Genomic DNA, 27002 nt, shown 5'->3' with positions numbered 1-27002 from the left:
TTTTTTTTTCAGTGTACATGATGACTACAATAATACATTATAATGTTTCTCCAGTGGTTTCAACATTAACTTTTTAACAGAAAAGATTTTGCTTACAGTTCATTTTTAAGTTAACATTTCTAAACTTTTTAACAATCCATATTAAAGCTAGCAATAGTAACTATATTAATAATTGCTACTGTAAACAGTTACACATATGGACATCAGTTTTGAATAATGGGTTTTGAGTGTAAATAATGTTTTATGTAAGTGTTTGTATTGATACTTAAAATTAAATGTCATGTAATGAATGTCCACTGTTTTGTTGGATCAAGTTATTTACGAACGCGATGTACTGTGTTCTTCCATTAGAGAATGAGACTGTATTGTTTATCGGTTTCATTACAAAATGCTAATAAGCTTTTAGTTAGAAAACCTTCTATAACTAGAATTATTAATATGAGAAAAATAGGAACAATGAAGGAACGGAAGATCAGTTGCAGAAACAAGAGTAGCTCTGAGTTGCAAGAGTGGTTGCTTTTCCCACCCATGTAATTAACTGGCATTATCACCACTATTAACTTACCGTGGTTTCACATCTCATCTGTTCATTGTTCCCCATGTCCTGCCCTTGTGTTCACCCTTCCTATTAGACCATGTATGCCTCTGTTACTGTAATCGATATGTAAACAATATTTATCACATGACCTTTTTTTGTTACAGGTTGTAATATTTGACATTGCAGCTTTTGAAAATGGAGCAGGATGTTGTGCCCTCTTTCCTATTGGAGTGTTTCTCTGTGATCAGAATTGGAGGCAGACAATTCACTTGAACTTCCATTGCTGTTGTTGATGTCTTTGAATCATGTTGTTTCTTTGTGATTAATAAAAAAATTATACAATCCAATGGTTTCTTCACCTTGTCTTTAAAAATTCCAGACCTATTGTTCAAACACATATTTTGAGAGTTATGCATCTGAGCATTTTTGTGGAAAGTGCATTTCACACATACTTTCAAGATAAATTGAATAATGACCCCCATTTTGTGTGTTGGGGAAGATAATTTGATACAGCTAAATGCATATACAGGTACACACATTTGCTCATGCCTGAGACAAAGTGAGAGTGATTCAAAGGAAGAATTCACTACTTTTTACCTAATTTCTGAATAACTCGTACTTTCGTCAGAAATGTCACAATGCAAAGTTGATTAGATAAAGGGACAAAAATGAGAGCAAAATATAATTTGAATATCAGAAAAAATAACCAATTAGTGTTTGTGTAATACTTTACGGCAAGCCTAAAATTAATTTTTAAGCATTGGGATATCTGGGATGGAATAACAATAATATGGAATAGGATAGCTTTCTGCTCCCCACCTAGAGGAGACACTGAGTGGCAGACTGGCACATTGAAGGAAGATTTTTAGATATTAGAAAGTATGGGACAGTCCTCATCTAGCAGGTGTGGTGGTGTGAGGCCGGGGTGGGAGCAGGTAAAGGCCTAGATATGTGAGACAGAGAGACTAGCAAAGGTTTAGGTAACGGGGTTTACAGGAGTGAAGAATATGTCGCAGCTAGAGTTTCTAGGCTTCGTTCCTGTGGCCCCACACCTCAATGCCCTCCCCTGCTCCCATTCCAACCTCACACACTATTACGTCCCCCTAGTACACTTCTCTCTGTCTGTCCACCTCCACACTCCCAACCAGCAGAGACTCCCTATGCTGAGGTGGGCTCTGTCCATTAGATTACACTCGTAAGATGAAAATAAACATTATGCAGCATGAAAGAATTATCTGTGTGGGATGGAAATATGTAGATGTGATGTACGTGCACAGACAAAAAAAATAAAATAAAATAAAATAAAATAAAAATTACAATGTCAGAAAAATTGAATGATTTATTCAAGAGAAAGAGCTTCACAAATTGAGCAAGTTGGTCCACCTCTGACTCTTGAGCAAGTTTGGCATTGATAGATTTGTTGGATGTCCTACTGAGGGACATCAAGCCAAATTCTATCCAAGTGGCACATTGTATTGTCTAAATCATGAGCTGGTTGGGTGGCCCTGCCCATAATGCCGCAGACATACTCAGTTGGGGAGAGATCCCGTGACCTAGCTGGCGAAGATAAGGTGTGGCAAGTATGAAGACAAATTGCGTGTGGGCAGGCATTATCTTGCTTAAATGTAAGCAAATGATGGCTTGTCATGACGAGAAACAAAATGGGGTTTATAATATCGTCAACAGATGTCTGTGTTGTAATGGTGACACAGATGACAACCAAAGAGGTCCTGTTATGAAAAGAAATGGCACAGTAGACCATCAGTCCTCGTTTGGCTGTATGGCAGCCAGCAGCCGGGTTGGTATCGCACTGCTATCTGGTGTGCCCCCAGGCACGTCCCTGGTCTGGAATTGCATTGACTGGAATATAATTGGCTTCAGTGATGAGTCCCACTATGAACTGAGCATCAATGATCATCACAGATGCGTCTGAAGACGCCCCAGACGGTGGGATACCACCGTGAATGCCACATCCCATACGGTCCAACTACCAGGACTGATGATCTGGGGTGCGATTTCTTTTCGTAACAGATCACTTTTGGTCAACAGACAACTATGCTGTAAGGGTGACATGGATGTCACCCCTACAGCATAGTTGTCTGTTGACAATACTGTACATCCTATTTTGTTTCCCTTCTTGGCAAGCCATACATTGCTTACATTTCAGCAAGATAATGCCTGTCTGCACACAGCTTGTCCTCATGCTTGCCAAACCCTACCTTGGCCAGCAAAGTTGCTGGATCTCTCCCCAATTGAGAATGTAAGGAGCATTATGGGCAGGGCCGTTAGACCACCTCGGGATTTTGACTATCTACAGTGACATTTGAATAGAATTTGGCATGATGTCCCTCTGTTGGACATCCAACAACTCTATCAGCCAGAGCCAAGCTTGTATAAGGGCCAGAGGTGGACCATCTCATCCAATTTGTGATGTTCTTTCTCTTGAATAAATCATCCAGTTTTTTCTGAAACTGTAATTATTTTTCTGTCTTCACATGTATGTCACATTTACTGATTTCAGCCCTATTTGGTATTTCGATAATTCCTTCAGTACCTAAGTGTTTTTTTGAGTATATAGTATCTGACAGTTTCTTTTTTTTCAGAATGCTTGTCTGCTGCCCATTGCCTGCTCTAACTGGTGAGTAGCAATCTGTCCTATTTCATATTGTTAGAATTATCTTTTGACACTCAATATTTATGATGCAAGCAAACTGTTATTGCCACTTGACATGATGGTGAATGGTACTCTGTTAGCCATTGGCACAAATGGATTGACATGATAAAACAAGGGTCCACAGCTATTACAAACTTTTTGAATGTGATAAATACAGCTTACTGCTGTCAATACTTCTGTTAATTACATTTTTGATCGTTTGTTATTTTCAAGCATACATGTCAGGTGCTACGACACCTTTGAATTACTGCAAATGGACAAAGATGACCAGACTCATTTCTCTTCAGTAGAAACAACTATCGACAAGAGAAGAAACTTAATGTCACTCAAATCTACTTTTTCATTGGTAGAGATTTTTCACTCATGGGATTAGCAGCAGAGATTAAAAAGAAGCAGCAGCAAACAGATCCAAGGCATCCATTGTTTGGAACTCATGTTCTTCCATCACAACTCCTTATAATAGTATCAGCTCTGGAGAACTAAGTCCCAATTCATTTTCTTGTAACAAAACAGATTGCCATTACCTTGCAGTTAAAAATGGGAAGCTTTACATGAATGTCCTACATGCAGTTTTTTTATACTTGTGCTCTTTGAGTTCCTGTCCTAGAATACATTAAAATATTAAAAAATGTGTAAATTAATCTTTGAAACAATCCAAACCTTTCAATGGAAACCAGGAAAGACTTAGAAACATTATCATTAAAAAAAAAAAAATCAAGGAAAGATAATGTAAGGAACAATCAGGGAAAGTCTGCTGTACCCTTCCTGTTGTGTACTGTGTTATTGTTATTCTTAATTTTTTAAAATTTGATAATGGCCATTAAAGACCATGCAGAATAGCAATTGCACATTACTAGAAGCTGCCTTTGCATTCTTCCTCCAACAGCCCGTTGTATTTGCTCAGCGTAGAAGCCTTTAAAGTTGTAACTCTGGTCGGTCTGAGACGCCGCCTAGATTTAATCCAGCCTGTCAAAGATCCCTTTGTCATTCCCCTGAACTACGTCAGAAACTTAAAGGTTGTTACCAAGAGTATTAAAAATCTGTTTTGTCAACCTGACCTTCAAACTTTCGTCTTCCTGGCTCGACTGGTGCAGGCAGTATTTCTCGATTTCTGAACAGCTTTTGACTTAGTGCCAGATTGATGCTTATTATCAAAATTGCTACTGTGAGGGGTATCGAGTGAAATTTGTCACTGGAATTGAGGATATTTTGGTAGGAATGACTTACATGTTATCTTGGCTGGGGAGTCATCATCTGATGTAGAAGTAACCTCAGATGTGTCATAGAGAGGTATGTTGTGACCATTGCTGTTCATGTTCATGTACATTAATGACTTTGCAGACAATATTAATAGTAAAGCACTCTTTTCACAGATAGTGCATTTATCTAGAATAAAGCACAGTCTGAAAGAAATTGTACAAACATTCGTCAGATCTTGATAATTTCAAACTTTCTTTTAAATGTTCAGACATGTAAAATCGTGCATTTTGCAAAATGAAGAAAACGCAGTGTGGTATGACTACAGTATCAGGGTGTCTTGCTTGGATTAAGTCTATTCATACAATTACCTGGGTGGAGCACTTTGTAGGGATATGAAATGGAACAGTCATATAGGCCCACTCAGGGGTAAGGCAGGCGAAAGACTTAGATTTTTTTTGGTAGAATACCATAGAAATGCAGTCATTCTACAAATCATTTGTATAATCCATCCTAGAATATTGCTCAAATGTGTGGGACCCGTATCAAAATGGATTAATGGGTGATTTGAACGCATGCAGAGAAGGGCAGATCAAATGGTCACAGGTTTGTTTGACCCAAGGGAGAGTGTCACAGAGATGCTGAAATAACTGAATTGGCAGACGCCTCAAGATAAGATGTACACTATCCTAAGAAAGTATGCTTACCAAAAGACGACTCTAGAATATGTTACAACCTTGTAACTATTGCTCCCATAGGGACCGTGAGGACAATATTAGATTAATTACAGCATGCAGAGAAAGATTTAAATGGTCTTGAAACATGAACAAGCTTTAATATCTGGTACAGTGAGATGTACCCTCTGTCATACTCTTCATAGTGGTTTGCAGAGTGTGGATGAACATGTAGATAGCATCATCCAGAACGCAATCAACGTGTATCTGAAACTTGAGCTTGTCCTAGTGTGTAGTGTCACAAACGTTTTGACATTATTATACATACTTCTGCCACTGGGGCAATCGTAGGTAATGACTAATTTGGCAGTAATATGCAGTGCTAGATTTGTTAAAAGAAAAAGAAATAGACTTCTTAACATGTATTTATGGTAAGTAGCACTCTATCATTTCCTATATTTCTAAGTTCCTACCGAGAGTTTCCATAGTTTGATTTAGACTTCTGAAAAAGTTATAACACTTTTCTGAGCTTTTTAAAAGTGTGAATACAACATTTGTGTCTTACCGCTTCAACTAGAGCAAAAGTTCTATTGTACCACATCTCAAAATATTTGGGTCTAATTTTTTTCGTCATCAGCGGTATACTGTCACAAATCAAGACTTGGTTATGTGTATTGTTAGATTTTGTTTATTATTATTTACGTGGGGTGCATGAGCAATGCAGCTGACTGGGATTCACCTGCTGCAAGTCATAGACTGACTGCTGCTGTGTTCACTGCCTGGGTCAAAGGTGCTGAAAGGATGTGCTCATTGATGCTATGGAGACACTGTTCTGTGTTTTACTTTAATGACAATTATTGTCAGTTTCTTTTTGTTTTGTTTATAAGAAAGGAATGAGGACATCATTAGATCTTTTGAAGAGTACACAACATAAATCACAAAATGTTATATCTGTATTAGCAAAAAATTGGACTACATTGTATGATAGAGATGAAAAAGAAACTGTGATTAAATTCTTTCTGTGTTAGATTCCTGAACCTGCCGATCTTTGAGAGAGAGAGAGAGAGGGAGAGAGACAGAGAGAGAGAGAGAGAGAGAGGGGGGATGGGATTTAATTGTATCTCCCCATGCAGCTGTAGCATTTTGGCATGTCGTACATTGGTCAGATCATAAGAACCTTGGAGGACTCGTATGTAGGGCATAAGCAACACACACACACACACACACACACACACACACACACACACACTTAATAATAGTCAAGAAAATTTGCAACCGCAAAATATTGCCTCGGTACAGGTCATAGAATCTAATATACAACACAAATATTTCAATATGCATATCCAGTTACTGGAATAGTGTTATTAAGAAATCTGTTGAGAGACAGAAGTTTTTGCTTAAATTCTTATAATTTACACCAGATGATGTACAAAATAAACTCCAAATTACTGTAACAACATAGTGCACAAGGCACATATTCATTTTATAATTACAACAATCATACCCCAAACTATAACAATTAAAATATTGAAGACCAGCATTTAATTTTAGCTGCTACAAAATTACGTCACAGGCAACAATCATTTAATTCACTTCTTTAACATAACAATTTAATTTAAAAAAGACAACAAATAACATTTTTAAGTACAATATTCAAGTTTAGGTGCTGCAAAGATGCATAACAATCATCTATGTTTCAACATTATCATAAAAAATACAACATAAAAAAGAAGACCTGATTGTAGATCATGGGTGGGCTACGTAAAATAAATGACAAAAATCAGCAGCTGTAAAAGGCAGATTTTTTTTCCAACTACAACCAATTCCTCCATTTTACAACAGCATAAATGGATACAGCTCTTTTTCCCCAAATTTGCTGCTTCAGATTATTAGTGTCATAATGAAGTCTTTTAAGAATTAGAGGCACAAACAGATTAATAAATACAAACAAAAGCAGGAATATTCAATTTGCTCAAGGCTACCAAATGAAGGAAGAAAGGGGGCTAGGGATTGTTTGCATCATTCCTAGACTCAAAACCCTAAGCAAAAGAAACAGTGATGATAGCATTGATTTAAAATCATGCCAGAAAAGACGGCAGCTAATTCTAGGTGATGCTCCATAAAGCCATGGTCTCACATTGTCAAACCCCTGCAGGATTGTTTGAGGGACAATGATTTGACATTGATTGTTAAGTCAAAAAGGCAATGCATCTCTGACTGAAGAAACAATCAAAAATATATTCTTTTAATGGAATATTTACATTGCAGTGTACTGATCTGAGAAACATACTGAAAAGAAACATGACTATGTTGAGAAATTTTCATTTTGTATTTTCTTATATTAGTAACCGCAGTACATGAAAAAAGTGACACTCGACATTTGAGTTAACTGAAAGATGAAAGATTAGGGTTTCATGCCCTGCCGATCCTTGTCCCCAAACGGGGACAGCCTGCAAACAGAATTCTACCAACCAGCTTGGACTGAAAACATAACACACAAGAATCGTGCCCGTGAGTGTAGATGACACTCGGAATATCACGCAACACGGATACCCGAGGATGATGTCTGTCAGAGCAGATTGCAGATGAAGCACGAAGGCAGAGGGAACAAATTACAGACCTGCTCCATCTGACGGTCAGTCTCAAGTAGCACTTTGTGAAAGCAACAACTAATGTCACCGAAATATGCGAGGAAGACAATGATGTCCGACTGTGCAAAGGACAACTCGGGAATTTCAGCAAACTTCTGGGAAAACCTGAAGAATTAAATTGACAGAAACCTGTTCTGGATTGGTAACTTACAAAATAAAACATTTTCAATCTCTGGACAAGTCACACACAAGAAAGATAATAGGCCTTTAAAAAAGAGGATACCATACAGTGTAAAGCTGAAACATGTAAATTAGTCTGGCCAATATGCTCTGCACCTGAGCAAAAGTGTCAATGAAGTGGTGCACCTTTTAGGAACTGTTAAAAAAGTGTCATTTTACATCAATGAACACAGCAATAACAACCTGATCCTAGGAGAAAAGAGCTGATACACACTATTTATTTAAGAATGAACACTTCACCTCAACTTTCACAGCATGGGACCATCAAAAATTGAGACAATAGAGCAACACAGAGGACACAACCACACAGCTGGGGGAGGGCACAGAGAGAGAGAGAGAGATTTGGAATTCGGTACAGTTACGTTGCAAATTTCAAACTCACAGTTATTCATCTAACAGATGTGCTTTTTAAAGGTACGGTTCAAGAAATGCTGCACATGCAATGCCCGGGATTGTAGCGACGCCACTGTACTTTGGGAGGAGAGTGACAAAAATACTGACAGTGACAAAACAATGAATGTTAGTGAAGTTAAGAGTGTCTTACATGAAAACTGCAATTGAAAGCTTTGTTTTTGTGTGTAATTTATCTACAGTGTACTACAAAAAAACTGGTTAAGGGTAAATCACATTTTGAAAAGCTTTTGTAAATGGGCAACTTGACAAATTATTTTTAATTAAGTTTCTCTCTTTTTCGAAATTAAAGGTGCAACTCATATTCAGGCCAATTCGATGTGTATATAATTTATGATAACTATGAACAGACTTTGAAATTTGCCTACATCACACCAGGTATACTTAACTTATTTCACTGCCCCACGCAGATGCTCATGTCCGGTGGAAGTCTCCTCTAGTTCCCCCACTTTTGGCCAGAAGCATTATTTCAGATATCACAATGTCATGACTCACAGCTTTGCACATATCGTACACTGTTAAGGCAGACACCGATACAGCAGTGAGAGCTTCCATCTCCACACCCGTCTGCCCTCTACACTTTGCCGTGCCAGTTACAATCACACAGTTGAGAGCAGAGTCCAGTTCAATGTCCACAGCCACAGAGGATAAAGATATGTTATGACACAGAGGGATAAGGCTGGACGTCTGCTTGGACCCCACAATTCCCGCCAGGCGAGCAACGCTAAGTACCTTCAGGCCATTTTCTCGTATTTGTTTCATCAGTTCGGGTCCCACAAAAACCTTTGCTCGTGCTGTAGCAGTCCGTTCTGTCACCAGCTTCGAACCCACGTCGACCATTTTCGCCCTGCCGGTCCGGTCAACATGAGTCAGACTTCCGGACTGTGCTCCCAAACTGCAGAAACGGCAAGAGAAGACAGAGGGCTGTGCTCTATGTGTTTGTCTTGTTAGGAGTCCTGTATTGCTCATAATGCTTGGGGTACAGGGAAGCAAAAGAAACTGTTTTCTAGATTCAGTCACTACACTCAAATTATGTGACAACAACTGAGACATCTGTGTATCCGACACAAACAGGGGCGAAATATTGGTATCTGAGAAGAAGTACTTTTGAAAATCTTGTTTCTGAAGGTTTAACAACTTCCGACTTTGTGCCTTCACAACATCACTACAGCCATCAAGTTCAGTGCCACCTGGAACAAAAATACAAGCTGTAACAAAGAACTCTTCATAATCTGAAAATAGGTTAATTCCTTTACTGGATTTTGGGTAATTTACCAAAGCCACAAAACAGTTAATTATTATGATATATGACCGTGTGCTTACTGGATGAAAGGCTATTGGTTATTATGCGTTGTTCTGCTGTGGTTTCGGGAGTATTTCAACCGAATGCGGCTGTTCTGAGACGGAATAGCTAATGATTGAAAGTTTGTCTATTATTAAGTATCACAAAGGTTGCGATGTACAACTGATATATATTTCCTACTAACACACAAATTCTGAGGCTGTTGCTACCTTTGCCTTACACGTCTAATTGTGGTTATCTCTTTTTATTGATTGCTGATTTTCAGCACTTTGTCACAGGCAATGCTGATGGTTAACATTCACAACAATCCTCACTGCAATCCATGGTTGTTGCTGGCTGACGCGGTTGACACGAAACACGTAATTTGGCACTTGTCACTTTCTGTTTCATATCACTCGCGAATCGGCATTAGTGAGAGTCAACCCCACGACGATCAGGGGGACGTGCTCACTCGTCATACTCCAGTGAATTTTACCGTTTACAACTCACTAGACCACCATTCTTGGCCGTCTTTCCCACTCTACTTCTCACTCGACACTCTACCATACTACTGCGCACTCAGCACTAGTCTCACTGCCTACTGCAGCGCTCGACAATCGACTCCTGTCCGCTATCGACCTGGGCGTCAGATACTAGAATCTATGTTTGTGGGATCACGGATCCCTTACAGTGTTCAAGACAAGTTCTTTGAACCTTAATGATCTGTGATGATTCTTTTCTTTCCTAAGCTAAGGTCGAAAATCTGTTTTGTCTGCAGAAGTGTGCAATATGAATATTACACAAAGTTGATAGGAACATCTCACATAAATCTCCTCAGTGGCTGTAGATTTCACAATCTTGCAGGAGTGGATATAAGGGGAGGTCATTGCAATGATGATAACTACCACCCACTTCCCAAACAACATATTATACTGGGGTGCCCTTAAGAAGGCAGCAGTGTGGTTCATTCCGTGCAGAAAGAGATGGGGAATGCTTTATGGTGCTGTCTGTGTGTCCTCTCTCTCTCTCTCTTTCTCTCTGTCCCACGACTCACATTTCAGCTACTTCCAACCCTCGTATCTGGCACAGGCCACTGTGTCTGCTTCTGACTCTGCCTAGTAGAATTTATGCGGTCGGAAAGCTATCGCTGTTGCTTTCTAATGTAATACTTGTCATGTTTCCTTTATGCCAGCCATTGTGAACACTAATGGCTAAGTAACCTCACCATACCTAAATGCCTTGTATCGTACACGCACCCCAAAATGCACACTACAGACAGATGTGGCAGAACGACACGATGTCTTTATATTTTTTACTTCACCAATTTCCAAATGCACACATACCTTTTGGAGAAGGAGGTAGCATGGAAACAGAAGTGTGTCAAAAATGCCAAGTTCTTCCAGCAATGACAAGCTACATGTAATAAAGGACACTTTTCAGTTGCTCGTGCTAGGGTCTGCCCACAAGGACATGCTTTTGGTCTGATTGACAACATTCCAGCCGGGTAAAGCTGCACACCACTGGGTTGAACATACCAGGTGTCAACAACAGATCCGATACAACAACAACAGAAAGAATGACTTCCCGAACACAGTTGGAAATCATTGACAGAAACAGTATTCCCCTCATTCACATGTGTTTGCAGACCTCTGTTCAGTCATAATGTTTATTGAAATGATGATGGTGAGCACACACTTTGACAGAGTTCAACTTGGTTGCTACGCGATTGTTCAGATTTTTCCTTCTTTCCTCCTCCCTTTTCTCTTCCCAAAATCGTTTCATTCATTGACTGTGTTCTTGTTTCCTTTGATATGTACATATTTTCTCTGTTTTCTTCCTTCCCTTTACTTCAAGTTTTATGTTCATAATTTTGATTCTGAATTTGTCTCTTTCATTCATCATTTCCATTCTGATTCCTGCTTGTTTTAGCCTTCTTCTATTTCTTGAAACCAACTGGTTTTTTTTTTTATTTAGGCATTTACTACATCCTAAATCCCTTTGTGAATCTGTTGCTGTTCATTGTGTGTATGTGTCCACAGAATGTTAGTCGGTGTTTTCTGATTGTGACTGAATCTGCCTCTGTGTTCTTATAATTCTCTGGTTGATCTCTTTATCCATATGCCATCTCTGTACACTGCTAGAAAAAATTTTCTGAGGATTTTGCATTGTATTCTTTCTGCTTTGTGGTGCCTGGTCCTCAGATTGTGGTCATTTCTGATGCGAAGAGTGCTTCTGATACTATAACTGTATTGTAGCGCATGTGTTTGCCTTGTACTGAAATGTTTCTTTTATTATAGTGTGTCCATGTCAGTTTGTACACTTTCTGAAGTTCTTTTGTTTGTCCTATGTTTTCTTCCTTCTTTGATCCACCTATTTGTATTGTTACTATTATATTGAATAATTTAATATATTTTTGTGTGTTTATTATTGTTATTAAAATTGTAGATGTCTGTCGTATGCTAACAGTGAGGTTGCTAGCGAGTTGCATTTTTGAGGGAAGCTGGGTGAGGGGGGTGGAAACAATAACAAACCATCACTCCCCCAACCCCCCCCCCCCCCCCCCCCCAAATAACCAAACCCTGGGTGCCAATACATTTGCTCTGTATAGGTGTTTGTGCCCAGAAGTAAGAGTCAATTTAGCAAAAAAAGGCAAAGGAAAGCTTCATGTTCTGGCCCACATCAAAACCAGATGACCTACCACAGTGTAATCCTCTGCAATGGCATCACTGAAATCAGTATCGTGGGGGGGGGGGGGGGGGGTGAGTCAGCACACCCTGTTCTGGTCACTGCCAGCTTTCTTGACCTCAGAGTCACTACGCCTCAGTCCAACAGTTCCTCAATGGGCATCATAAGGCTTGGTGCACCTCGTTCCAGTCCTCCCACCAAGGAAAACTACGGGCAGTACTACGGGTGAGTCGCAGCTGAGCAGCTGCCTTCCCCCTGTACCTGCAGTAGCTGCGAGAGGATATTTGTGTTACATATACGCTAAAACTGGCGTAGATGCCACAGGACACTCTTTGGAGTGTCACTAATAAGCACACGCTGCTACACACTTGACAGTGCTAGGTGGCCAAGAGTTCTGGCTCAAAGTTCCTGCAACTGTGGTTGGAACTTCCCCAGTGTGACTCTCCCATTCTTTAATAGGGTATTTCAGTGTCCGAGGCACGTTCACATTGGACAACACTGTCCAGTACAGGCCTGCTGTCTACCACCCGTGCTCTCTTGCACTGTGCATTGCATCTTGCACAAGTGAGTCATAAGGACTCCCCTCTTCTGTATGTACACTAAAAAAGCAAAATTGTCTTTTCAGACGAAAAAGTAAAATTGTCTCATATCCACATTCTATCCTTAAAAGTATCCTTATGTGTGGGAGACGGCAGATCCACCGAGCAGATCCCACCCAACGACCCGTAGCAAGACTGCAGCACAAGAGGCAGGAGTGCCATCTGTTCCCTTCAATGTTTCTGTCTTGCTTTGCCACCTATCAGTAAGTGATGAACCAGGTAAATCTGGACTTTGCTGCCACAAATCAAGAAGCAATGGCTCGGAGACAGCATGAGCTCATTGTCCAACTGACGGGTGGAAGCAACGCAACAGCAACAGCAACACCAACACCAGTCACACCACCAGTGAATATACTAGAGAGGCCCTCAATATCACCGCAGTAGTCCTCGAGCTGGAAGTGACAGCTCCGTGGAACAAAGATGGACCTTCGAAGCTGGTGGGTCCAAAATGCAATCAGCAGCAACATACACGAACAACTGAGCCTACTGACTCACACGGCAAATGCAGCGTGCTTTTACCAACACCAGTTCTGAGCATCGGTAATATGAGCGCCCATACAAACAATTTTGCAGCACCTCAACTACACAACACTAACCCAGCCGCTACGCAGAACACTACACCGACTGGCTTCCCACTGGTCATAATACACAATTACACTAGCCTCGGCAAGCTAAACAAGACATTTGTAGAATGTCACTCCCCACCATATACCAAACACAAAACTCACAAGGGACCATGTATCACTGTATGTATGCAACAAAACAGATTGCACAAATCTCCTGAAATTCGTCAAAGCTGGGGGAATTGAGTATCATAAATATAGCACCCAAGGGGGAAAAACTCGAATGTACATCATGAAAGGAGTTGACACCACAACCCTCAATGACATTCTTCATGGTATAATCACAGCTCTCAGCTGGGACTGTGAGAGCATGAGATGAATTCTGGGATTCGTGACACACAGACTGCAGCCAAACTATTTAGTGGATTTGGACGACATAGCTTACTCATGCAACTTTCTGACGCAGATGCTCCTGCTTCACATGGTCGTAGTAGAAATATACACACTTCCGTGTGTCCCCCAACAGTGCCACAACTGCCAGCAGATTGGCCGTGCGGCACCCGATGTGAACTGGCACACAGTGCTGCAAATGCACTGGTAACCATGTAGCGCGACACTTTAAACTTGGTACAACTATCAAATGTACCAAATGTGGAGGGGTCCATGTGCAAACTACAGATGGTGTGCAGCATACAAAGAAGCTCTAAGGTGCAAAAGTGCCAAAGACAGACAAGTGGTAACCAGAACAGCTCCAAGACACTCCCCACCCCCCAACCAGTAAGGTGTGGAATCTCTTTTACTGGCATTGTCAGTGGAAGTGGATGAACTGAGGATGCACAGAGCTCCACAAACTCATGGCACACTCCCACAACAACAGAACCACAACCCACACCTGCAATGCTAGAAACTGCCCCTGTTCTGATGACAACACTGCCGGTCCCAGACAACACCAAGTCAACTCTGTCTAGGCCAGATTGTGACACTCGTGATATCACAGAAGACACACCCAAACTAGGGCAACCACAAACACACGAAATGAAACAGAGGTACCCAAAAAACAAAAGAGGGGACACTATCACACCACAACAAATACACCAACAACAGACCAGACAAACATAGGAACACATTAAAAGGAACAATGTAACCGTAACTCACACTCTTGCCCCCCTCACCACAGCAATAACACAGGTGACCCCAGATGAAATACGAACCATGAATAACACACAAGCCAGCCCATCCAGTACACCAACATAAGGACCACCAGCCACCAACACCACCGCCAACACTTTGGCTGACATAACAAACATTCTCACCACAATCAGAGGCATAGTGGAGACACTATTCCCCACTCACGTGGCTTAAGATCCTCTTGAGGCTCTTCATCGTAACACATGCACAAACTCATGACGGCTACACCCAGCCAGTGCATGGCTGCTATACAAACTGCTATCACCACACTGCCCACACTCTTCCATAGATAATACACCACAAAACACAAACAACAGTACTTTGACTCAGATGCTATTCTGGAATGCAGATGGGATTGGCAACAAAAGGGCAGAGCTAGCTGCATTTATGGAGGAGAAGGGAATCTGGAATGCTCTCATGAACAAAGCTTAACTCCAGTCACACAAACAACTACTCTTCCCAAGATATTACATCTACTGTACTGACCACCTGAAGGCACAACTGTGGGTGGAACAGCAATCATCATATATTGAGACAAAGAATACACAAATGTTAAGATTCCTGAACCTGCAAGACTAGAAGCCACAGCTGTTAGGGTCAAGTCAACTGAGTGAACACTACATTGATATCGATATACAATTGATGTGGTAACATCATAACAAGCGATATCAGCACAATACTCAACATAGCATAGTGACTAATAGCCACTGGTGATCTTAATGCTAAACACTCTGCTTGGAACTAACAAAGATCAAACACCATTAGCAAAAAAACTATGCGAACATGCACTGCGCCCAAACTACATTACACTAGTGCCAGCTGAGGTGACACTTAAAACAGGGAACAGAGACTAAATGTGATAGACATTAGATGTGATTGGCATTATAGTCGCAATCAACATTGAAATTATACATGATTTGGCCTCACCAAACACCTGTAATACTTTACTTGGAAGAAACACAGCAGTATGATGAATCTCACAGGATACTGAGCTACAAGCGTGTGAATTGGGCATTGTTCAAGGAAATGCTTGAAAAGTCATATCCCACAAATTCCCAAAATTACACAAAGCAGGAAACTTGTTGAAGCTGTCAAAGCCCTTACCACCGCCTTACAGACCAGCATACTCCATGGAGGAGAAGCATGAGCTGATGACCAGAACACTAGCAACATCATTCACACTGAATCTGGCTCCTTCCAATCCAGTACTGCTACTTGAAATGAACCAGGAGGTTACATGGCTTGTAACCCAGCCCACGTGCAATGTAACAATACATACTGCTACACATGAAATTACACAGGTTATTAAGCACAAAACAGCTAGAAAAGCTCCTGGTCCCAATCACTTTCAAAACCGTGTCACCCAGGAGTTCACAAATAAAGCTATAGAGCATCTCACACATATGACGAATACCATTCTACAACATCAACACTTCCCTGTCCTGGTGTTCAGGAAGCCAGGGAAATACCACTCCCTACCACAAAATTATGGAGCCATCAGCCTGCTGAGCTCCCTGAATAAGATTGTTGAGAAGATGATTCTCAAACATCTTACTATGCACTGCAACACCAATCACTCGCTGAGACTGGAGCAATTTGGATTCTGCAATCACCACTCCACAACACAACAACTCCTCGGTGTAGTAGAACATATTACACACACCCCCAACACCAACAAAGCTACAGGAGTGCTGTTCTTGGTCTTCAGTCATCTACGGCACAATCGTCTCATTCGCAAACTCTGCACTGCTAGTCTCTCCAACGAGTTCATGCATCTTACACACTCATATCTCACACACAGAAGCTTCAACACCGACGTTCAGGGCAAACAGTCAACACAACACAATATACAAGTGAGAGTACCCCAAGGCAGCATCCAAGGGCCCCTCTTGTTTAATCTCTACGTCAATGACTTTCCAACTGAACAAAACACAATGGCAACCATCTACGCAGATGACATTACCATCCTAGTGCAAAACTGGAAACCATCAGGCATAATTCGCAACTGCAAACAAAACTGCCTAGCTGGAACGACAGTGTGTTAAAGCAAATTCTGACAAGTGTGAAGCAGTTCTGTTCACTGACAAACCATAACAACTGCACAAACATTAAGTGTTCTGGCATACCCACAAGCTCTGGAATGAAAATTAAGATTGCAAGAGCAAAGAAGGCAGTGAACACACCGTCAGCCAATAGCCCACTGGCAAGGACCACACCACGACGGGAGCAGGCCACTAGACAAAGAGAATATAAGTGCCGCTCCTGCCAGCCTCGGCCACTCAGTATTTGGACAGGATTAGGACAGTATACGGACAGGCCTAGCGCTGAATGCTACAATAACAGTTATTAGTGATCCACAAACTGTGTGTCAAACTTGCACGAACATTGTACATAGCAAAGGACTCGGATTTATACTGCATGTCGCCTATTGCTTGCGACACCATTGTAAATTCCAGGTTAAGCATTGTCAAACTTCTTATTTGTAATAAAAACTATTAATGTTGTTTGCTTGAATTGTTGTATAGCATTTTGAGAATGCAGCATCCTTTAGGCACCCTATATGAGATGAGTGGGCAGGACCCCACATTAAGACTGAAGACAAATAACACTACACACACGCCCAATACGTTTCAGTGTGAAAGTCAAATACTTCAGTGACTGGCCAACTGAGCAAATGCAAGGCTCAAACAGTGTTACTCTAAGCTCAACAGGTAAAGCACACTGAATAGGAGGGTATCGAGGTCTGTGTACATGATACTGATTAGATCCATGATGATACATGCAGCTGCAGTCTGGGGTTATGTGGCTCTGACCGCCTGTGCCGCCTACAGGTGATACACAACGAAGTGCACCACAGTCCACACACACTGTCGATCTTCACAGAGAATACTGCCTTGAGACTCACACACAGATATTCAAAAAACTCACCACATGACTGTAAAGGAACTTGAGACACTCTGACAATTATTTCATTCTTAACCTGGGAAACTATGACCACAACCACGGGTGAAAACACAACTGCTGAAAAACACTTCTATCTAGGGACAATTAATCACCTGTGGACAGCACAAGCTCACAGACAAAATAAACACTGGTGAATCCCTGCATTACAGCAAAACTAAATGGCATTGCCAGCTGCAAATATCTAGCTGACCAACTGGCAATACGGGAAAGCAGTATTGCACACTAAACATAAACATATCCAACCAAACCTCTTTATGGCCAATTGACCACTCGTATAACGACCTTGGCATGTTACAAGTACAGATGCTGCAGGTGGCCCAGGAGACACTCAGGTGCACAGCCCAGGAGTACCCCTCCTCAATAGGACTGACACTCGTAAAGAGTGTTTTAAGCTGCGACAATGGTATCGAGCATCGCATGATACCCAAAACTAACGACAACCTCACCCTTGCAGACAGAAAGAAACTGTTACTGCTCTTACTATCTGTCCAGACTATTGCAGAAGTTCTTTTCCTTTGGTGCTTGCCTCGGCACTTTTCTCCCTCTGCCCTTAAAACTGCTACGTTCTGCTCACTTCTCGACCACTTCTATCGCCTCAAAGTGCCTGTATTAGTGGGTAATCCTACGGACAACATCATGACCCCACATCCTATGCACTTCTCAATTGTAACGAAGCAAACGGAGGTGATGGTAGAACTTTGGTGATGGTCACCATGTCAGTGTGGGTGTGGAGTAGCTTCGCCCCTTAAAAAAAAAGGCATCACCACGAATTGGACCTGGGTCCTCCACATAGCAGCAAGATATGCTGACCTTGAGCTGCTGAAATGGACAAGAGAGAATTTAGCATTAATTGCAAAGTTTGCAACCATAACAATCACAATATAAATAATTTCCATAGAGAATATGCATTGAAGCTTAGGGTTAAGAAAACTGTTTTATATTCAGGTGCAACACCCTTTTAACATCTGCCAGCCGACATTAGGAGCAGTCGGGAAATCCCCAAATATTCAAAAATAAAGTAAAAAATGTTTTATTAGCCAGTACACCAATAATTTACCTGGATATGTGAATTTACCTACCTGTCCCACCTCAAATACACAACACACAAACACTTTCTAACAGAAGACCATATTTAGCCATGCAACATATTCTCTAGGAGCAGACAGGAATGCCTTTTGAAGTGGTGATTACATCATAATAATAGCCTATGTGCAGGTACGGTTGGTCCTCCACAGAACAGAAACTACTGTACCGGTCCCAACGTGGCATTGACAGCATAAAGGGCATTGCACAAGAAGGAAGTATATGAATTTATCAGAATAAGTTTAGATGACAGTGTCCTGTGTAAAATTAAATGCCCATTTAGCATGAAGTATTAAATCAAAATAGTGGCAGAGCAGTTTAAGTAGCAGAGCATTGGCTTTTTTCAAGTAGTTGCTTCTCTGTATATTTATAAAAATAAAATGATGTAGAACTGATCCCCCTGAATAATGATTAATGTGAGCAGATTAGTAGTAGATGAAAATGGTTGTTAGTAGTTCAGTGGCACTTCTCACTTACTCGTTTTACACCCCTGAAGGCACTCATCGGTGATGGAGCTGCTGGAATATTACATGTGAATGAATGGCTGAACTCGATAATTTTCAAGGTATTCAATATTCTTGTACAGTGCATTCAAAACAAAGTTATATAAAAATGAAGAGGGATGTGTACTTCATAAACTGGCTTGACAACAAGTACACAACGAAGCAGTGTGATGTAGCTTACTCAAGGACCTCAGTTTCGCAGGAGACCCTGAGGCAACAAGTACACGCATCATGTTTGCTCACTGTTTTTTATTGCCTGTGCTCGAGCACAGTATGAAATGTATTAATTTTTATGGAGTCAGCTATCCGTCCAATTTCCTTCTCCAATCTGGGGCTGCTTCCCATCTCTAATTAATTTGTCGTTAACAGGATGTTAATTGTAATATTCCCTTTATTGAACCCATTTTCAGCAAATTGCTAAGCTGGTAATCTTCCTTTCTGTATTGAATAATAATAGTAACTCTGACATTTACATGAAGAGGCATACCAGCAGCAGCAGTTAGCTGTCTTTTAAACTTCATTTGATGCATCCAGAACATTGGAGATATACTGCAAAGTCAGTAGGACATATTTACTGAGAAAAATCATACACGACACACTTGCTTCCACTGAACGCATCCACACCCATTAATGTACAGGCAAAAATCCACAAAACCTAACATTCTAGAAGTGGAACAAAATGAATAATATTTTTCAAATACAGTGCTTAACAAAGTTTCACACTGCCCCCACAGCTTGCAAACTTTGTTTTTAACCCATTTGTGGGCACATTTTTTGTAGCAGCCCTGTAAAGTTAATTGTTTTGGTATCATTTTAGAAGTTTCAACTAAATTTAATTTTTGATTATTTTATTTTTGTGATTTAGGAGCAAAAAACTATAGTAGTAAGTATACTTCCCACTGTCTTTAGTAAGCTGTTATGAGTTACTACTACATGTGAAAAAAAGGAATTTTCTGTTTTTATTTGACTATCTATTTTACAATCCTAGAAACTTCATTTAACACTACTTAAAGAAACGAGCTGAGGCAAGTCACAATAGCATATATTGCAGAATGAAACAATGTGTTCTGTTGTAACAAGTGACAACAGCACTGATGTCATGACAAACAGGCACCAGTGGTTTAGCATATTATCACAAAAGGTCAACCACATCCAGAGGAGGTACAACATTTTCCCAAGAGCATAGTAAAACAACTAAATTAGTGGTAAGTATGGTCAGTTGGTGGTAAGTATCTTTTCTGCAGTCCAAAAAAGAAATTAATTTTGTGGTAAGTATATTCTTCTTGTATCATGGAAAAATTACTTTGGTAGTAAGCATACTTCCCAGTGGCCTTCAAAACAACATTATTTGGTGACACATATATTTGCAACTGCTTCTGAAAGGAACAAGTGACATTTAATGACAATTAAAAGCTACATTTCATAACAGACAGAAAGTTCAGCTGGTGCAGCAAACTAACATCAGGTGCCAGGTGCATATAGAGCTCGTATGATGTGTTCTCAGGAATACAGTGAAGAAATACAGTTGATGGTAAGTACACATCCCACATCCTGTGAAATGGTAAAATCAGGAACTTCTCTCAAAATATATCGAGCGAGGTGGCACAGTGGTGAGCTCACTGGACTCACATTCAGGGCGACTAACAGTTAAAGTCCATGCATTACTCTCCTGTGGCAACCTGTTCATCTCAGAGTAGCCCTTTCAACCTACAGCCTCAATTATCTGCTGGATGTATTCCAATCTCTGTTTTCCTCTACAGTTTTTGCTCTCTACAGCTCCATCTAGTCCACCCAGACTTGGGATTCCTGAGCTTTCTCTAAATCAGTACAGGCAAATGCCGAGATGGTTTCTCTGAAAGGGCACAATAAATAGCCTTCCCATCCTTGAAACAATCAGAGTTTGTGCTCAGACACTAAAGACCTCAGTGTTTATTGGACATTAAACACTTATCTTCCTTCATTTCTCCTTTCTCAATATTCTTTTGTCCACCAGAAATCACTAAGTACAACTGACTGTGTAATGTAGGTGAAAGCGAACCTGCACTCTCATTTACTTTAGCAGAGTGCACTGTGTCTCCATTCGTTAATGGGACAGTGTGACTCATGTGGGCTGTACAGTCTGTCGACCTGCTGCAAAGAGTCACTTAAGGCTTTTACTGGTCATGAGAGATATACTTAGCAGTAGCTGTGTTTCTTTACTGCATTTATGGGAATACATTGAACCACTTCTGCATGCTCCTGGCATCCAGTGATAGTCCGCTGCACCAGTTTACTTTATTTTTGTTATGAAATATAGCTTTTAGGGCTGTGAGAAGTATACAGCCCACCAAATAACAGTGTTTTAATGGCTCTTGGAAAATATGCTTTCCATCAAAATAGTTTCTCAAAATGGTTTGGGAAGTACACTTACTGTATTTACCCGAATCTAAGCCACACTGGAATCTAAGCCGCACCTGAAAAATGAGACTCGAAATCAAGGAAAAAAATTTTTCCCGAATCTAAGCCCCACTTGAAATTTGTGACTCGAAATTCAAGGGGGAGAAGCGTTTTAGACCACATCTCCAAACCGAAACAAAGTTGGTCCGTTTAGGTCGAATGAATGACGATACAGCTACAGTAGTTTGGTGCGTGTGGTAAACTTAGCAGTTAAGCTTTACCACGTAGTCATTGCTATGCGTCAGGCTCTCCGTCCGCATTTATACTAGAGAGTCTTTTTCAAGTGCTTCGTCTGGTTTGAATTGATTGCTTATTTTTCTTTGATCTGATAAGTGCCATTCTCTTTGTTACATTACAAATGTAATGTATTGCGAATATATAGAAAGAAGGATTCTTTATTGTATGATTATATGATAGCGGAACAAACACTGGCAGCAGTTACTTCTGTAAAATATCTGGGAGTATGCGTGCGGAACGATTTGAAGTGGAATGATCATATAAAATTAATTGTTGGTAAGGCGGGTACCAGGTTGAGATTCATTGGGAGAGTGCTTAGAAAATGTAGTCCATCAACAAAGGAGGTGGCTTACAAAACACTCGTTCAACCTATACTTGAGTATTGCTCATCAGTGTGGGATCCGTACCAGATCGGTCTGACGGAGGAGATAGAGAAGATCCAAAGAAGAGCGGCGCGTTTTGTCACAGGCTTATTTGGTAACCGTGATAGCGTTACGGAGATGTTTAATAAACTCAAGTGGCAGACTCTGCAAGAGAGGCGCTCTGCATCGCGGTGTAGCTTGCTCGCCAGGTTTCGAGAGGGTGTGTTTCTGGATGAGGTATCGAATATATTGCTTCCCCCTACTTATACCCCCCAAGGAGATCACGAATGTAAAATTAGAGAGATTAGAGCACGCACGGAGGCTTTCAGACAGTCGTTCTTCCCGCGAACCATACGCGACTGGAACAGGAAAGGGAGGTAATGACAGTGGCACGTAAAGTGCCCTCTGCCACACACCATTGGGTGGCTTGCGGAGTATCAATGTAGATGTAGATGTAGATGTATAGGTGTTTCCATCACTCTAAGCTCAAAATGCATTATAGGACTGTGCCATGCATTGTTTGTCGCATTCTGATTATGCGTGTTTACGGCCTGTCGCCGCTCGCGGGATGGCTTGCTTTTGCGCACGCTACCGCCGCTTACAATTAAAAAAAAAAAAAAAAGAGAGAGGAATCGTCTCATCAGTGAGACAATGGCAAGAGACTGCTATTTGTTGTTACTTACACTGCTGGTTTCTTTGATAATGATCAACAAGAACCATATAATAGACTGCATATGATAGATGTTCCAAACGAAAGTTTAGCGAAAAATTTTCTCCGTTTGAAAATTTTTGCAGACGCCTCTTTAGTGCATTACATTCTGCACAGAAATTAGAGCCATCTTAGGTTTAAAAATCTAGTCAGTTGCCGTGCTTCATTTCTGACTGTATCACTATTCAGCATAGGAATAATACGAATATAAACATGACATGATATATATATTCTTCCGCTTTAGCTGTTGTCTCACTCTAGTTTCGTAGTTTATTAGGAAGACAGGATTTAAATGAGATAGCAGGAATCACGTAGGAATACATGGCAAAATGTTTACATTCGTATTATTCCTATGGTGAAGAGAATACTGCATGTGATTCACAATTCATAAAAGTTGCTATTAACAACCGTCTCTTGTCAGAGGTAGGACAAAAATTCAGAACGTAGACTTGGCCATATTGACAAACATCCCAAACAGTCTTCCAGTCGGATTTTCATAGTACATTGAAAGGCTGCAACATTCAGAGATGAAGAATATGGAATTTGTATTTACTTTGTTGGATAAAGTATGAAAATGCAGTGGTCGAAACTCGGGGCAGAGAAAAAAGCTCGTCTTCCACCCCCCCCTTCCCCCCCACCACCCTCCACCGTTTTTTTTTTAATTTGTTTACTGACGCAGAGGTTTTGGCGCCAGTATTTATCTTTGTGCCTGCAAAGCATGCCAGTGTAGTGCTACATATATTCGACGGCAGAAGTTAGTTGTGGCGGCACCTACCAACATTTTTCAGAACTTCCGCTTACTTTGCACTTGATTCTAAGCTGCAGGTGGTGTTTTGGATTACAAAAACCGGAAAAAAGTGCAGCTTAGATTTGAGTAAATATGGTATTACACAATTATGTCTTTTGTGAATCTCGGGAAGCACACTTGCCAACCACTTAGTGGTTTTACAAAGCTTTTGGGAATATATATTACCATCTGTTGATGTACCTGGTATCTTGTGATAGTACACTGTACCAGATGCATAAAAATTGCTACAACAAACAGTTTTTGTTTGTTGTCAGATCACTACTATCGTCACTTGTGTAGTTGGAAAAAAAAATTGCCTCATTTTCACAGTGGAAAATAGCAGCCCACAAAAGGGCTCTAGGAGAAATACACTACCACTACAGTTTTTGTCCTAAACCACAAAAATAAAATTACAAAAATAAATAAATAAACAAACTGATCACATGTCAAATATAACATCAAAAAATTTGACTTTGCAATGGGATTAAAGCGTTAATGCTTAAAGACTGCCCAAGCATTGTTACTTTACAGTAAGAATGTTTGTCAGCATGCAAAGTTACCACACAATTGGCAAAAGCTACAGCGACGTCATATGAACATTCCACAGCCTTTGCAGTAACAAAATGTTAAAAATCGGCACTACAGAGATTGCTCAGAGCCAACAACAACTGACGACTGCTAACTTCAAATTATAGCTGACAGGTAGTACCTCAGGAACTTACTGTAACTGCACTGTGACTTTTTTGCAGATAATGGGGAGAGCTGTGTTGACTCACACGGTACACAACCATCTCGACACATTCAGTGGGGTCTCTAGGTGTCCATTATGTACTACAGTACAAACCCCCAGGAAATGTAGTGCACAAAGAATCGTGGTGTACATGGAAACCGGTGGATGGCAAGTGACAATCTTTTTAAGGAGCACTAGTGAGAAAATTTAGAGAAATGGCTGTTGACGCTGACTGCAGAACAATCTACTGCGACTAATGTACATTCCATGTAAGGGCCATGAAGACAAGTTTAGAGAGATTAGGGCTCATTCAGAGGCATATAGACAAGTCATTTTGCCCTCACTCTGTTTGTGGTGCAACAGGAAAGGAGATTACTAGTGGTGATACAGGGTATCCTCCAGCGGAACTTGGATCAGTGGTATTGTATTCCTTTCACAGTAAGTGAAGCATTTCTTTGATACCTGATGATCCTTGTAGAAGGGTGCGGAAATGGCCAGGTACCAATGCATGTCTCAAGTGTGAAGACCCACAGATTCAGCACATAGTTGAGTCAGTCTGGTTTTGGTCTTGTGTCACCTATGGATATCAAATGCCTCTAATAACTAGTAAGTATAATTTGAGAGCTGTGCAGTATCAGAACTGAATCCTCCAACCTACTGTTTAGCCAACAAAATGTCAAAATTTCAGCAATGGGTCTCTCGACAAATAGTGCACTATGGCATAGGTCCTGTTCTTAGCATGCATTTATTGTAATTTCCTGCTTAATGCAAAGTCATAAGCAATTGGAAAAAAGCACGGTAATTCCTGTATATAAGAAGAGTAAAAAAATGGACCCACAACATTACAAACCAATATCCTTAACACTGGTTTGCTGCAGAATTCTTGAATGTATTTTCACTTTGATTTCCACGAGACAGAAAAGCTTCTGTTCACAAATCAGCACAGATTTAGAAATCATCGTTTGTGTGAAACTCGACTTGCTCCTTTCTCACAAGATATCCTGCAAATCAGCAATGAAGGGAACAGGCAGATTCCACATTGCTGTTTCCAGAAAGTGTTTGACACAGTGCGCCCCTGCATACTGTTGGTGAAGGTCTGAAATTACAGATTAGGTTTCAAGATATGTGAATGGCTCGATATGACTTCTTGTGTAGCAGAAGCCAGAATGTCGTCCTTGATGGTGAGTGTTCATCAGAGGCAGGGGTATTGGGGTTATTCTCAGGAGTGCCCCGGGGAAGTATGATGGCACCACTCTCATTCCCTATACAGGGTGTTACAAAAAGGTACGGCCAAACTTTCAGGAAACATTCCTCACACACAAATAAAGAAAATACGTTATGTGGACATGTGCCCGGAAATGCTTAATTTCCATGTTAGAGCTCATTTTAGTTTCGTCAGTATGTACTGTACTTCCTCGATTCACCGCCAGTTGGCCCAATTGAAGGAAGGTAATGTTGACTTCGGTGCTTGTGTTGACATGCGTCTCATTGCTCTACAGTAATAGCATCAAGCACATCAATACGTAGCATCAACAGGTTAGTGTTCGTCAGGAACGTGGTTTTGCAGTCAGTGCAATGTTTACAAATGCAGAGTTGGCAGATGCCCATTTGATGTATGGATTAGCACTGGGCAATAGCCATGGTGCGGTACGTTTGTATCGAGACAAATTTCCAGAACGAAGGTGTCCCGACAGGAAGACGTTCGAAGAAATTGATCGGCATCTTATGGAGCACGGAACATTCCAGCCTATGACTAAGTGACTGGGGAAGACCTAGAACGACGAGGACACCTGCAATGGACGAGGCAATTCTTCGTGCAGTTGACGATAACCCTAATGTCAGCGTCAGAGAAGTTGCTGCTGTACAAGGTAACGTTGACCACGTCACTGTATGGAGAGTACTACGGGAGAACCAGTAGTTTCCGTACCATGTACAGCGTGTGCAGGCACTATCAGCAGCTGATTGGTCTCCACAGGCACACTTCTGCGAATGGTTCTCCAACATTGTGTCAATCCTCATTTCAGTGCAAATGTTCTCTTTACGGATGAGGTTTCATTCCAACGTGATCAAATTGTAAATTTTCACAGTCAACATGAGTGGGCTGATGAGAATCTGCACGCAATTGTGCAATCACGTCATTGACACATATTTTCTGTGAACGTTTGGGCAGGCATTGTTGGTGATGTCTTGATTGGGCCCCATGTTCTTCCACCTACGCTCTATGGAGCATGTTATCATGATTTCATACCTGTGCTGCTAGAACATGTGCCTTTACAAGTACAGCACAACATGTGGTTCATGCACGATGGAGCTCCTGCACATTTCAGTTGAAGTGTTCGTACGCTTCTCAACAACAGATTCGGTGACCGATGGATTGGTAGAGGCTGACCAATACCATGGCCTCCACACACTCCCAACCTCAACCCTCTTGACTTTCATTTATGGGGGCATTTGAATGCTCTTGTCTATGTAACCCCGGTACCAAATGTAGAGACTCTTCGTGCTCATATTGTGGATGGCTGTGATGCAATACGCCATTCTCCAGGGCT

At 41.0% G+C, this 27002-nt stretch overlaps 1 protein-coding gene across 1 annotated transcript; it reads right to left on the bottom strand.

Moving 5' to 3' along the window:
- Positions 1-8739: 8739 nt before the first annotated feature.
- On the bottom strand, positions 8740-9165 carry LOC124605196 (cyclic pyranopterin monophosphate synthase-like). The gene has a single exon (XM_047136725.1). It carries the CDS (start codon positions 9163-9165, stop codon positions 8740-8742), a length of 426 nt encoding a protein of 141 aa, XP_046992681.1.
- Between the last annotated feature and the right edge of the window lie 17837 nt (positions 9166-27002).

Source organism: Schistocerca americana, chromosome 3 (genome assembly GCF_021461395.2).
Source record: "Schistocerca americana isolate TAMUIC-IGC-003095 chromosome 3, iqSchAmer2.1, whole genome shotgun sequence".
Taxonomy (NCBI): domain Eukaryota; kingdom Metazoa; phylum Arthropoda; class Insecta; order Orthoptera; family Acrididae; genus Schistocerca; species Schistocerca americana.
This window is presented reverse-complemented; position numbering and strand designations above follow the sequence as displayed.

Coding starts and splice junctions, on each gene's coding strand:
- LOC124605196 (XM_047136725.1), bottom strand. CDS start 9,165: ATGGTCGACGTGGGTTCGAAGCTGGTGACAGAACGGACTGCTACAGCA.